At 42.2% G+C, this 15,627-nt stretch overlaps 1 protein-coding gene across 1 annotated transcript in view; it reads right to left on the bottom strand.

The window, feature by feature from the left end:
• LOC147718779 (sodium/hydrogen exchanger 2-like) overlaps positions 1 to 1,856 on the bottom strand; it is a 537,314-nt gene extending 535,458 nt beyond the window's left edge. The window contains exon 1 of the mRNA XM_086918760.1: positions 1,397 to 1,856. Within this exon, the coding sequence (XP_086774886.1) occupies positions 1,397 to 1,789 (393 nt within the window). The 5' untranslated portion in view covers positions 1,790 to 1,856. The remainder of the gene's footprint in view (positions 1 to 1,396) is intronic.
• Positions 1,857 to 15,627: the final 13,771 nt, after the last annotated feature.

Raw genomic sequence — 15,627 nt, 5'->3', positions numbered from 1 at the left:
TGCTTCAGCGCATGGGAGGCCTCTCGGTTACCTATGCCCTGGGTACATGGATACCTTATACTAAGGACTGAAAAAGGTACCCAAGTACCCGATCAGGAGTGTACCTTAGTACATAGCATAACAGTTTCGGGAGAAAGCAGATAGAAGGGGGTCCTGATTAGCAGGATCCAAGTCAGATTGTTCCTAAACAGTATCACATGAAGCAAAAAGTGGGGGTAACCATAAGAAGCAGATCCTACTTTCCTACAGTTAGTATGCCCTCCAAGAACAATATCGCTGCATCTATTCGTTTTGAGAGAAATAGTTCAATTGTTATACTTTTGAGGCAATTATTTAATTTAAATAGATTGAGAGATTTGATATGGAACAAGGAGAAATATGGTTCTGTATGTATGTGAGTTTTTAATTGGAGGTGGAATGAGAAGAATTTTCCATTCCTTTTACTGTGGACAACAATGAAATATTGAATGATTGGCAAACCTTCTTTCAGCACACGTTGTTGAAGTTCGAAATCCTTACCTGCATGGTTAAGTAAAATTGCAGGAAAATTGTGCCTAAGTATACAAAATGCAAATCCATCATTCAGCACTATATTTTAAGATGATGCAGGTACAAATTTTGGTATAAGAAAATAACACAAAAAACCCAAGTGGTTTGAGCAGCAGCTGCTCGGTTGTGGTCATTAGCATTATTCCCGAATGCTAGTGGTAACATTTTTTCATGAAGAGTACATAATTATGTGACTTAGTATAATGGTATTATTTGGGGAATTTCAGTAACAAGCACAACACAAAAGTATGTGAATTACACCAGCGTAATAAAAATTACAATCGGGCCTACCATACTTTCATAAACTCACTTGAAATTTATAAAATATGAAGCTGCCTTACTGAGTAATTTTCTAGTCTTAAGACCGTCTTATCCAGGTAAAAGGGACTGATTTTAACTGGGTTTTTAGCCTGGGTTAAGACAGTCTTTGCTGGCTAAGCACATTGGTAAGAGTATTGGGGCTGGAGTACATTTTTTTTGTCCTTACTTAAGGCAGGCTTAAAGCCGAATTGAATTAGGCCCTAAAAACTGATGTAGCAGGAAATATATGCAAATATTCCTAATAATAGCTGCCTATAACACTTTCTGTCAGACCTTTTGGTATTTTCTAGCAATGAAAATAAAAGTTGCTTTCCCTGGACCTGAGAAAAGACAAAAGTCTTAGGCCCTCCTGTTGAGATGTGTTTTTGCTATTTATGATATTCGCTTTCTCATCGTTCTTCAGTAACTTTGAAAATGAGGAAAATCCAACATGTGTGAAATCTTAAAAACGATCCATTAATTGCACCGTTTCTTCCAAAACGTCTCTCAATACATATGTTGTGTGTGATTAAATGACAATACTTACAACAGTGACTGCATCGTTAAGGAGAGACTCTCCAAAGACCAAAATGTGAAGCTTTTCGTTGACATGAATTTCTTCGAACACAGACAGCACTGCCACAGGGTCCACGGCTGCGATCAAACTCCCGAACCAGAGATTGTGGAGAAGGGATATTTCCTGCAAGCCAAACGCCTCCACCTGGCATATCCCATACAGCGAGACACCAATTCCAAACACGTTCCACATGGTTCCGATCACTGCATACCAAAGTATAGTCCCCAAGTTTTCAAAAAATGGCCGACTGGGCATGAAATAGCCTGCATCTAAAACTATAGGTGGAAGTAAGTAGATGAAAAAGATATCGCTGTTCATGACAGGCGGAGACTTGACTTTCACTCCATTTATGATTCCGCCCATGACGAGTCCAACAATTATCAAGACGCAGCTTTCAGGTACAACCGAGGGGAGTTTATTGGAGAGGTGGAACCCTGGGTAGAAGTGGGGCAAAAAAGAAACAGCGTACTGGATTAGAAGGAAATATTCTACTTTCATTTCAGGATATATATTTATTTGAATGTACTCATTACTAAACAGTCACAAATCAAACCTACCTGTGGGATGCACACTTACTAGTATAGTAAATATTCAATCCAATATCTAGTGTTTTGTGAATAGTTTCTAAAAATCCATGTACTTAAACATCCTCAAATTTTAATAGACATTGTGAATCTAAGTGTTAGACCTGCAGTGGACAGAAGACTTGTTTCAGAAAACCCAAGTGGCTGACTTAGTTAATAAACGACATCATTGTCACACTGAAAGTCTTGGCCGAGAATGTTTAACATAAATTAAGTTCTAGGGGGCATATTACCAAGCAATAGCGATAATTATCGCTATTGCTTGGTTAGAGACAAAAATTTACCGCTGAGCTGCGGCGATTTTTATCGCAGATAAATCTTGGTATTACCTGCATGGTAATGCATGTCATCGATTTAGTTCCATTCTTATTTCAAGTTTTACTTAATCCTGCATTCCCTACAGACCAGATGAATGACTTTTTTAGTAGTCGCAAATGGGAAATCTGACTGTTTGCGATTGCTAAATAGGTCTGTGCAATGTACAAACCCTATTTTGCGAGTCAGTAATATGTTACCGACTTGGAGCATAGGGTTTGCGACGCGTTATTAGGAAGGGGTGTGCCAATGGCGTCCCTTCCTAATAGTGTGACACACTTCTATGTACAATTGTGTTGCGAGCACAATTACAGTTGCAAAACACTTGCAGTTTACCACCTACTTCAAGTAAGTGGAAAGCAACTTACAAACAGGCAGGGGTCCCCAGGGGACCCTACCACTTTGTGACTGCAGCAAAAAAAAGTTTTTTAGGAGCAGGCAGTGGCACTGCCTACTCTTAAAAAATGAAAAAGAAACGCTTCATTTTTCTTTTTTAAATGCATCCTGTTTTCCTTCAAGGAAGACTGTCTGCATTTAAAAAAAAGACTGTTTTATTTAAAAACCAGTCACAGACATGGTGGTCTGCTGATCCCAGCAGGCCACCATCCTTGTGAGTGCTGACCATTCCCAATGGGGTTGCATGATGAAACCTGAATATTAATGAGGCAGGTCATTTGTGACCCCATTGGGAATCACAAACAGTGTATGAGACACTGTTGTACATTCTATTTTGCGAGGGCAGAAATTGCAACGCTCTAATCTATACATTGTAGTGTGCATGCAGTCTTTGATGACAGTTAATCATTCACTGTTTGATATTAAAATATGCCCATTGTCTATGACCAAAGCTTGTGGGTATAGGAGTGACGAAGGAGACGATTGTACACATTTCCCACACAATTATTCTGGAGGAGCATTAAACACAATGATGGAGAAGTATGACATTGATCTGTTACAATGTGTCCATGACATTAATGGCGGTTTGATACCAACCTATATAGGCTGGAATGCAACATCTGTGATTGGCCATGTGTTAAATTCTACAAGTATTATTTATTTGTGTTCTACACCAAGGATAGCACAGTTATCACTAAGCAACCATAATTGTATCATAATGTCAATATTGGTATGGGGGCAACAGAACTGTATTCCAACAAGATGCTATTGTTAATATCGTCTCGATTAGACCAAATGCTACATGAATCAAATGGGAGTGGGTAGACCTGATAAAAGTATTACATGATATTGATGTAAAATGTGGGACAGAGATTTCTTACTGCCTCAAGGAGGATGTTAATCCCACCATGACGTTAACTAACTTCTGTAAAATGAATAGCATTATTGATGGGATATTGACTTTCCCCCCAGGAAAAGAAAACTCTACAATGTAGGGGATGGTTCGATCATACCTGTACTCAGTCTTCTAAACAACTAAAACAGGCCCTTAATAATAAACCTAGGAATACCGAATTAATAAATAATTTAAGATTCAATTATAAATCAGCCCTTAAAGTAAGGAAAAGAGAGTTGCAGGAGCAAGTGTGGGACAAATTATCATTGGCAGCAGACACAGCTAACATTAAGCTATTCTGGGAAATTCTGAATTCATCATTTTTAAAAAGTGACTCATTCCTAGAATTACTGTCTCATGTGAGCTGTAAAGCAGGGGTGTTACATTTTTCTAGTATTTTTAACCCACCTTATCATGAAGTACTTAGATCCCAAGTCAAATACAATGCAAGCGACCCGTTATACCCCTAAATATTACACTTGATGAGGATAAGCGAGGACTGAATGGAAGTAGGGGAGGGAAAGCCCCGGGACCAGACGGGGTCCCAGTAGATGTTTATAAAACAGTTACAAATCTACTGGGACCTGTTCTTACCAGAGTTTTTAACTCAGCAGTGACAGAGCGTACACCACCTATATGGGGCCAATTGATAATTATACCCATTTTTAAAAAAGAGAACAAATCAGAAGCTAAAAATTACGTCCCCATTTCACTTTTAGACTCATTAGTAAAAGTGATGAGCATGTATTATTGGCAAGATTGGAAGAGTGGGTCACCGAAAATTAGATTGTATCACCTGCACACTAGGGTTTTAGAAAAGGGCTAGCAACGATAGAGCAATTTATTAACTCAGAGCTTTTAATAGATAAATATGTGCGTGCAAAAAGGGGAGCTTGTATTTATGCTGTGCAGAGCTCAGTAGTGCTTTTGATCTTGATGATTTAGCTGTCCTGTGGCCAAATTTGCTCAACCTTGGACCTCGTGAACCCATTATCTTTTTTCTCGCTAGTTAATATGAGAGAGCAACATGCAAAGTCTGGTATGGGCAGTGTGATGAGTGCACCCCAAATTTTGAGGTTAAACGAGGCATCCGCCAAGGGTGCGTTTTAGCACCACTGCTTTTTACGTTACTTATAAACAAGGTTGACAAAGCCTTTCAGTCAGTTCAAGTGGATGCACCCCAAATTGCAGGTAGCCCTATACCAGTTCTGCTTTATGCAGACAACGCTGTGCTTTTGTCTAGAACTCCTGTTGGCTTAATGGACAAGTTTAGAACTTTCATTATTAGTTGGAAGCTGTTAATTAACAAAACAATAACTTTTACTATGGTATGTGGTCCTCAACTTAAGAAACATAAAAACTTTTTTATTGATAGCACTAGAGTGGAAACCGTTAATAATTTCTGCTACTTGGGAATAACTTTTTCAAGTAAGGGTAACTGGTCGTATGAATTAACCAATGTCTATTCAAAGATTCTAAAGAGCGCACATGGGGTCTTCCGATTTGCATCGAAATTGGGAAATGGTCGCATAAATGACATGATAGATATTTATAAGGCTAGATATTCTTCTATTGCTTTGTATGGGGCAGGGGTGTGGGGGCATAATTGTAGTCAGATATTACAACAAGAAGAAAATTCCTTTGTAAAACACCTTTTATGCTTGCCTTTCTCCGCATCCACAGAGATAACGCACCAAGAAGTGGGACTAAGGTATATATCAGACTTGATTGCCATGCAACCACTAATGCTTTGGAGAACTATCTGGGGCAAGGTTGAGACAAAATTCACCCAAAAAATTATTAAGGATTGTCTACAATTGGACATTAGTTCATGTGTTCCTTGACTAAAATATATCACTGATCTACATAATGAAATATTTAAGATTAAGACCTATGAAAATCCGGAACATGTGATAGCCTTACTGAAACAGGAACTAAAGGATACTTTCTTGGCCCACAAAAACAAGATCCGTTTGAGAATAGTAGGGAAGCAAACTACATATATATTTTACAAAGCATTTGTAGGCAGAAGTGGTTTTTAGACTATTTGTCTATATTCACTAAGCCCTCACACCATTTTGTATTAATAAGACTGAGAGTACGAATATTACATCATCTAATTGCTTTCCCTGAAATGAAAATGTGGCCTACATCCCCATGGCCTTGTGACGAGCATTTCAAATAGAGCACTATGCACTTTTTGCTCTTCTGCGACTTTTATTTGTATCTGACGTTTTTATTTAAAGCCATAGTTTAAAAAATATAATGTGCTGCTATGAATTTACTTGTTACACTAAATGAACCAGGGATATGCTTTTATGTTGCATCATATATCCAAAAATCTATTTATGTGAGAAAAAGTATTGACCTTATTCACTGATTTTATATGCACACTGGGTAGGTACGGTTGAGGAACATTATCAAGTGAAAAGGCATTTTTGACTTGGCTCTAACTCTGGTCACCAGAAAGATCTGCTTTACTTTGCAGTTAGGGTGAGCGGGGTTGTCTCCCATTGAACATTTGGCTAACAACTACAAAAAGAACTACTAAACTGATTTACAACATGAATGAAGAACTTCACTAAGTAAACACACTTTTCTTGTTTTGTGGTAAATCTTTCCAGTGGTATTGAAAAATTAGAGTTAGCTATTGGTGGAAGTTAGATTTGAAAGGGTTATCACCTTTGTGTATATTATCAGTTACATTTGTGAATTTGCTAGGAAACTTGCAAATGAATGAAAATAAGAGTAACAATAAAAAACAGGCTTCAAAATAACACAGACATCCTGTTGTATAAGAAAAATGACACTATTTTAACAAATTACGAATTTCATGAAAATCACAAACATTGAAACTTGCAATTTTCATGAAATTTGCCAATTTTATTTTAAGAAAAGGTAAAAAATAATTCAGGCTGTGGTTGGGTGAAAGCCCTCATCGGGTGCATAGGAGAATGGTTGCAACCTGCACTGCTTCCCAGACCGGATGAAAACAGCCAAAGCCCACGCACAGTACAAAAATGCGCACATGGAAGGTCAAACAAGCACTGGCGTTGCCAATAGGTCTCGCAGTAGGAAAGTTGGAGCTATTGGTTTTGTAAATGACAAAGCCCTTTATGTTTTTAAAATGAAAACAAAAATAAAAGACATTGTTATTTGCAATTGTAATTTGCGATGCAATAGGTCTCGCATTAGGAAAGTTTGAGGTATTGGTATTGTAAATGACACATTTTTGATTTATGTTTTGGTTTTGAAAATTGCGAAATTAATAGCTTTGCCATTTACAATGCCAATAGTTTTGACTTCTGCAAACGGGACAACTATAGCATTTGTACTGCAATATGTGTTGTATTTACATGACTTAGATGTATTAATATTACAAATAACAATGGCTTTTATTTTTTTAATAATTAATACTTAAATAAAAGTTATTTTAATTTATAATGGCAATAGCTTCAACTTTTGTAAATAACTTTTGGGAAGATTATGTTCAGTGCATTTTATTGTGATGAAAATCCAAGAACAGAAGTGAAATATTAACTTCTTTTTGTGACATTTGTAACAAGATGGCAAGAGAGAGAAGGAAGGGGGGATGAGAGAGAGGGAGGAGAGGGAGGGAAGGGGGAGAGAGAGAAAGAAGGGCCGAGAGATGGAGGGAGGGAAGAGGGAAGGGGAGAGGGAGCAAGAGAGAGAGAGGGAGAGGGAGAGAAAGAAGAGGGGGGGGTCTAAAAAAATGACTCTCTCTCTCCATCAGAAAATACTTAGAAGGTCCCAAAAGCGAGACCTATTGTCTATGCCAATGCTTGTTTTATTTTCAGTGGGAAGAGGCTCAGAGGAAGCAGCGATGGAGGAGCTGGGTGTTGGGGATGTAAACAAATGGGGGGGAAGCATTTGGTTGGAAGAGTAACAGAGAGCGGGGGCAGGGATGTGAATGGGTAAGCAGCAGATGGCGAGGAAAGAGCAAAGCCAGAATTGCAGAGGAGCATACGAACTGTCCCTGAGGTGAATCCGGGCACAGAACTCTACCATGTTTTGTCACAATCATCATCTAAGCTGGGTAGTAGTGGTTATTTATGGCGCTTAAATAGGGAGAGTCTTGCACCAGCGTTATATGTAAATACATTATTCTTTCTATAATGCTTGGTTACCGCCGGCTTCCTTTGTTAACACAGAGCACACTGTCTGCTCATGTGCAATGGAATATTTACTAACTCTCATCTCATATAAACATAGCGTTAAATTCCCTTTCATCAACACATAGAAGCTGTTTCATAGGAAGTGCCTAGAAAGCAATTTTATCCATGCAAACTCTGTTTCAAAACATACTGTATTTTAGATTGTCCTTGCTGCCTCTGGGCGCTAGCAGGCGAAAGGAGATAGCTGATCTCTCTACCTTCTCCCAACCTTCCTTATATCCATATGTTGACGAGTCGTAAAAAGCGCCTAAGGTTGTCTTTAAGGTGGTTTGGGGAAGAGCGCTTGTGTGCAGCAGAGTTCTTCACTGGGGGTGTCACTGTGCGGGGGAGCACACCCGCCTGGCAACATTTCCCATGCAAATATGATTCGATTTGTAAGGGGCTCTTTGACAACTCCGAGCAGCGCTTGGAAGGCCTGCCAGATTCCGGGGAATTATGGGGGAGGTTAAAGGCGGTTGTTGATAAATGCGTGAATGAATCGGATATCTTTTAAGGTGTGTATTATACTCTAAATAAAGGCGGCCTCTTAAATGTATTTATTCACCTATAAAGTAAAATACAGCAACAGATGTTCATACAGCCACAAACATAAAATAGGTGCGTTTGTTGCATTTCCTCATGTATTCCACTGTTCAAAACATAAATGCCAAAGTACTTAGCAGTATTCGAACCGTGCCATTACTAACGAGCATAGCAAGGAACAAGAATGCAGTACCAGCCACAGACCCCTTTGAGTTTCTGACACCACAACACAAGTGACCTTCCTTCAACAAATGTCCCACAAAGAGCAGCGGAAACTGGCATTGCTGTGGGGAGGGGGCGGCCGTGAAGTGTGAAACAGTGGGTGGGGAAGCAGATCCCTTTGAAGCTCTCGGAGGCAGGAGGGGGGGGCAGGGATGTGAATCGGCAAGCAGCAGATGGCGAGGAAAGAGCAAAGCCAGAATTGCAGAGGAGCATACGAACTGTCCCTGAGGTGAAGCCGGGCATAGACACACCAGTCAGTGTGGGGGGGTGTGGCGTACATGTATTGAATTAAAGCGCTTCAAAGCCATGCCAGGGGTAGCGAGCGCTATATGAATGCAATTACATTACATGTACGTAGAATCCAATGCTGCTTTGTTTCTAGCATTTTAAACATGTACAGTAACGTCGTACTGCAGGTGTGAATTATAAAAAAAGCCTGTAGGGTACAGGGTACTTACCTCCTGGTTGCAAGCCTTGCTTTGGCATTGCCCCTGTAAGGGCCTTTATGCTGTGGTGTAGCGCTCTACATATGCTCGCGTTGGAAGTTAGCCGCCCATTTAAATGGAGGTATAAAGTGAGGCCATTCATTCGATACTGGCGTGCTATTACCCACCTCGCGCCCACCACCGTAGGCGCACAGTACAGTTGTGCTGGTGAGCTAATGGCCGGGGTCGATGTAATCACAGTATACGCTGACCTCTGGGGAGTGCAACGGGAGCCCCTCTAGGACTGTGCGTTGCTTACCCCGGTAATTGCAGGAGGTCAGATCTCGGTAGCGGTGAGGAAAGAAGTTGAAGGCTGTGCTTAAAGTGAGCTAGCAGCTCGATCGGACAGACAAAATAGAAAAATGTAAAGAAAAACTAGCGCTGCGCGCCTATGGATGCAGGGTCCCGAGGCACCCAGATTCCTTATGTTGCAGCACCACTGACCCATCCTAGACAATGCCTAGTGTGGGGTTGTCTTGCAGCTTGGTGAGCAGAGACCTCCTGTATCTCTGTGTGTACCATTGAGCACCGATGTTGGGCTTTACCTCTGCCATGTGCAGTGCACTGCACGGCTCCGCTGTTGCGCCCGGTGCACACCGGATAATATCTCTGCTAATAATTGCCTTTTTATTGCGGCGCTTTCTATGACTTCCTGTTTCCTCCTCTCGCTGGGGCCCTGTCTGCAGGGCTTCTTTCCGTGACCCTGTCAGGCTTGCAGATAGCGCGCGGGAGAGGAAGATGCACCGACTGCGCGCGCGAGGAATGTGAGGCGTGGAGCCTGCTCCCCGGCCCGCAGGGCGCGCGTGGGCTCGGTGCACGCGGCGCGAGGAGCGGGTTCTGCACTTTCTCGCATGGGTTCCTTTGTCTCTGCAGTGCTATGAACAGGCACTGGTGCTACAGCGGCACAGAGTTGTCAGAGGTTGACCTGGGACACAGGCTCGCGCACTGTGTGTTTCGTTTTGTTAGCAGCTGAGAAGAGGCTTTGCGAGAAGGATGACTGACTAATCATCACACATTTAATGCTCCCAGGGAGTACACCACTGCTGAACAGAGTTTACCTGTGCTACAAATAAGATAGTATTCTCAAAAGAAGCCAACAAACGTGGTTGTATTGTAAGCGGTGAACATAAAATGCAGTCAAAGAAACATAGCACTTTTGGCCAAGGGCCAGTAATGTAACATTTATAAGAAAGCATATGTGTGCGCACATCATTGCTCTATGGAAAACAAGGTAAACAAGACGGAGGGAAGGCAGAGAAGGGGAGGGGGGAGGAGAGGAGAAATGCGACACGGTGTGAAGCAGCAGGGGCCTTTGAAGTGAAGCTAAGCTTCACTTCAAAGGTGTGGGAGGAGTGCTGCTATGGCCTGGGGGAAGCTGGCTGGGGAGGGGGAGGAGAAATGCAAGTTTATGGCCCAAACGCGCGTGCCTGTGGCCACATGAACTCGAAGAAAACCACAGCAAAAAGCCCGAGGTTTCACGAGGATTTTGAGCACTTGAATTCTCGCTTCCTCAATGCGCTTGCGCGCATTGTAGGTCACAAGACCTAAAAAGTATATCATTTAAAAAACACTAATTCAGTTAAAAAACTGAGTTAAATGGTATCTATTGTTCAAAAGGCACAAAACCTGAAAACCAATGCAACTCGCCAGTAATGACATACAAAGCAAAACACAAACTTTAACTCATGCCCCACATTGATTTCTTGTTGCTAAACAACCTTTTTTCACATGACCTGTAGGCAAAGGGTGGTATTGAAGATGGTGGATGGGGTGTTCAGTTATGGTGTGTACTTTGCATAGCATACCATAATTGGTGTATTTCAGAGGTTGTCAGGATTTGCTTTTGATTTTATTACACAAAATGCAGTGTATAAAAAAAGCACATATTTTACAGAAAATCAAGCAATATGAAAAAGGTTTTACAGTCCTCGTGAGGGCACCCACTGCCCTGGTTTGATCATTTACTGTTGTGGGAACTAGACCCAGCTACACGAGTTGGATAGCGTTTTTATCAATACAAGTGAGGGAACACAGGGTAGATCCCTGAAGATTCCAGAAAATTAGGTGACAGACAGGCAAGAGAAATGTGTGATCTTAGGCAAAGTGTGAGGGTTGCAGAGCATTATGGGTAAGAAAATGTTGTTGGTTTAGGGACACCAGCCTGGACTCCCCTGGGTGTCTAGTTTTCAGAAATGACTGAGTTTGGTAGATTTCCTTTCATGGCCATTAACCTGGGTAACAATACAGCGGCTACATCATTGCCCATTTCTACACCTTGTGTATTGGGACATTTTGTGTGATGGGCAGTAGGCTCATTTAGATTATCTACAGGGAAGACTTTGGAAGCACGGGGTTGCCATAAAATTCAGAAAAGAAATGAAATGAAATGAAATTTGATTTGTAGAGCGCATGGCTGCCCGAAAGCGTCCCAGCGCTTGCTTAGGGAACCCATCCTCGTATTCCCCTGCGAGATAACCCATTACTGGGCATCCCCAAGGTGAAAGCCAGGCATCCCGCTGCGAGGGGCCGTTGTAGAGATTAAGCAAGCTATTGCCCAGAGTTACACTCCATGATTGGAATAGGCACCGAGGCGAGAATTGTCAGGTCCGGGGAAATTTGAGCCCAAGACCCGCCGAGGCGGGGAATTGAACCCTGGTCCGGGCCAGACCTCTGCATCAGGGTCTGCTGCTCCAACCACTTGAGCCATCCCTTCAGATTCTAGAAGCTTACATCCAAGAAAAGCTAGGAAAATGTGTGATTTTAGACAAGGTGTGGATTTGCAGGGCATTGTGGGAAAGTAAATGTTGCAAACTTTATGTGAACCACACATGGGATACCACTCTTGTTTCTCCTCAATGTGTTACGGAAATGTCTGGGTTTTATATGTTTCCCCAGGTGATGGCCGACCAGAGCCCAAAAAATGCATCCATTCAGCATGGCAAGACAGACGATATTAGGATTTAGCCTCACTCTGCTGGCCCATATGTAAAAACAACAGCTACAAGTATTGAAATGTCCTCTCTTTTACCATAGAAATGAAGTAGCTTTATTCTTCAGGGTAGCCGACAGACTGTTGAGGCTTTAAGGGTGGGGACTGATGTCAGGATTGGCCAGATCCCATTATTTTGTCAAAAACATTCCTGGTTCCCAGTGGGTATTCTGATCCCCTGCACTCCCCAACCCTGCATGACAAACCACTGCTTGACCCCTAAGGGGTGCAGAAAGACTGGTTTATCCCACTTGAGGTGATGGTGATGGAGCAAGGACTAGTAGAAAAGAGACTTGCTCAGAAGCAATCCTCCCATTTAACTTCCTAACATGTAGTAGTAGTAAAATCTTTATTCGGTTATAATGTTACAAAAAAAAACATAAAAGCATACATACATTTCATTTCATTATAACATTTCTACAACATATTCAGTTTGTTTTAAAATTTTATCGCACAGTTGATTTATCAAGGAGATTGAAGATTGTTATTTTGTAGGTTTAGCCTGTGTTTAAAAATACATTTTAAAAAAGTGCTTACAACTTTACATGCATATTCAGAGCTTTAAAACTGCAGCCACAACATTGCAGGGCAACACCTTCGGAGGCCTGATTTTCGGAGCAAAGGGGTTAACCAAAGTTTGCGATGTGCCGAATAAAATTTACAAAACAGTACTTTGTGGACTGTTGTCTGCTCAGATAGTCCATCGCATGGGCAAGCCATTAAACTTTCTTCCCAGCTGTTTCTGTTGGGAAAGGCTACAACCCTATGAAAAATGTTCAGCCTGAATCTCGCTAGTAAGAATCGTTCAAATTGCGAGTCGACATAGGTTAAATATGGTTCCATGTCCAAGGTGGTCATGACCGCTAGGGAGTGCTGTACAGATGGTTTCTTGATTTCCACAGAAATACATAATTCTTCGAAGTGGCTCAGCGCCTTTGCCTTTAGTTCTTTTTTAGTGATTTCAGCAATGGATTCGGGTTTATGATAAAATTCTGCCATTCCAAGGTCAATAAAAAGTTTTTTTACGTATTTTAGCCAGTCTATTTCGGCACAGTCTAGGGTCATGCAGTCCGCAATGATGTCTTTGGTGAGGGTATTTTTAGTTGAAACCCATATTCGGCGCCATAGTAATATAGGTTCGATTTTGGCCAAGTCCTCGATATGTGGTAGCCCCAGTTCTGCATGGCAAGCGAAAGTAGAAGCTCTTTTTGGAACCGCAAGTAAGAATCTTGTAAATGAGTTCTCCGCAACCTGGAGGGCCTTCGTGTTTTTATGTCCCCACAGGCCCGCCCCATAAAGTGCGATGGAATGGCCTTTGGCTCTATAGATCTGTAGGAGTTCGGCCGGGGGCTTTTTCCCTAGCTTCTGTGCAAATTTCATGAGTGCGGCAATAGAGCGCAAAAGTTGGTGTTTACGCGCTTCTATTGCCGCTTTCCAGTTGAGCCTCTCATCTATCATAATCCCTAAATAGGGGTACTGGGGGGTGGTGTCCAGTTTTTCGTTGTTAAGGTAGATGTTTTTTCCCTGTTTCCTGGATTGGCCAGCTACCATGACATAAGTTTTTTTATGTTTATCTGAAGGTCCAGATCACTCATAAACTTCGCATAGCTGTTCAGGGATTTTTGGAGCTCACGTGGAGTGCGTGCTATGATGACCGCGTCATCCGCGTATAGGAGGCGGGGACCAGTCGATCTTTCACCCGGGGCAAGTCCAAGCCCCCCCTCAACATCTCTACCTCAAGGCCATTGGTGTAGAGGGAGAAGAGAAAGGGGGCGAGGACGCACCCCTGCCTGACCCCGCGCTACACAGGAAAAGATTCCGACAGCTCGCCTCGTACTCCAAAGCGAACCCTGGAGGAAGCGTTGGAATAAAGTTCCCTGAGTACGGTCAGAAGGGCCTTATCAATTCCCATGTTAGATAGCACCGATCATAATTTTGCGTGGGAAACGCAGTCGAAAGCCGCAGAGAGGTCGACATATACCATGTAGAACCTTTCGCGTTTTGCAGACACGTATTTCCCCATCAGCAGAGCCAGGTTAAGGGCTTGTTCCGTTGTTCCTAGTCCCTCTCGGAAACCATACTGGATATCCGAGAGGGTCCTGGTGTCTTCCGCCCACTCCTGTAGTCGCTGGAGTACCACTCTGCCCAGTACTTTCCCCAGTGAATCCTGGAGGGAAATTGGTCGGTAGCAGGTCCCCTCCTCTCTGTTTCCCTTTTTGAATATGGGTACCAGTATAGATTGGGACCAAGAGGGGAGTAAGCCGCACTTCATTGTTGCGTCGAATACCCTTGTTATAATGGGAGCCCACAGATCTAATTTAAACTTAAAAAAATCGACTGGGACCCCATCTGGGCCCCATCTGGGCCAGGGGCTTTTTTGCTCTTACTGGCGTTGACTGCAGCTATTACCTCTAGTAGGTCAACTGTCAGTGGGATTGGGAATGGGTTATCCTGGATTGGACTGTTAGTGTCTAAGAGGGGTACTACTGATGATTGACTAAAAATTTTTGCGAAGGGATTTACCCAAGTTTGTTCCTCAATGGCCACTTCTAAGCTAGGGCGATTTTCTGTGTCTGTTAAGAAGGGTGCCTTTACCACCTTCCAGAATGAGTCGCCATCTTTGTTTTTAGAGCTTTCATGCAACTCTTCCCACAAGGCTTTTTTGAGTTCTTCTTTTCGTGCTTTACACGTAAGCCTATATGTTTTTCTCAAAGTCCTAATCTCCTCTTGATCTCTTATTGGTTTCGATAGGGCTCTCTTTAGCTTTTTATGGGTGTCTGTACAATCATGGTTAAACCAACCTTTTTTTCTTTCCATGGTCCCTTTCTGATTTACGGTGAGACATTCATTCACTTTTCCTAGAATTAGATTAAACTGAAGCAGGACTTCCTCTTCACTTGCCTCCATATCTAGACATTTCATTATTGCCGATTGTGCACCAGTTATGACCCGATTTGTTAACTCATTTGGATCGATCTTCCCCCACCCCAAGGTATAGCCATTTATTTTTGTGAGCTGTATGTTGTGCTGGGCGAGGGCGGACATTATAGTTTGGACAAGTGGTTGACCATTATCTAAGGATAATTCAAGAGCCAGAGCTGAGTGATCGCTCAACGTATTGATTTTGACTTTAAAATTTGTATGCCTATTTACGAGAGTCGGTGTTATCAGAATATAGTCGATAGTTGTTTCGCTGCCTCTACCAAGGTATGTGAGATCCAGTTTCCCGGATAAAGGGTTTATTTGATTTAATATGACTAGATCCAGACTTGACATAGTTTAATTTAGAAAGTCCCCCACTACCGAGTGGCTGAAATGGGTTATTTGCTCTTCTGTTTCTACCCCCATCCCGCAAACATTACTATTGAGCTTATCACAGGGGTGATGGTTAAAATCGCCTCCCCAGATAATACTTGGGGGTTCCAGCCCTTGTGTTACTTTCATGCCGTTAAGCAATTTCTTGCGGAGGGCCCCCAGTATATTTATTCTCTCATTTTCCACTAGATTGTTATATAGATTAACAAGAAGAATAGTTCCCTTTGTCTTAGATGCTAGTCGTAGAATTTGATATTGTGGTTCTAGAGTGAGTACAGTAAC

This window comes from Lissotriton vulgaris, chromosome 4_1 (assembly GCF_964263255.1).
Source record: "Lissotriton vulgaris chromosome 4_1, aLisVul1.2, whole genome shotgun sequence".
Taxonomy (NCBI): domain Eukaryota; kingdom Metazoa; phylum Chordata; class Amphibia; order Caudata; family Salamandridae; genus Lissotriton; species Lissotriton vulgaris.
Note: the sequence above shows the minus strand (reverse complement) of the source record. Positions and strands in the feature narration are given on the sequence as shown.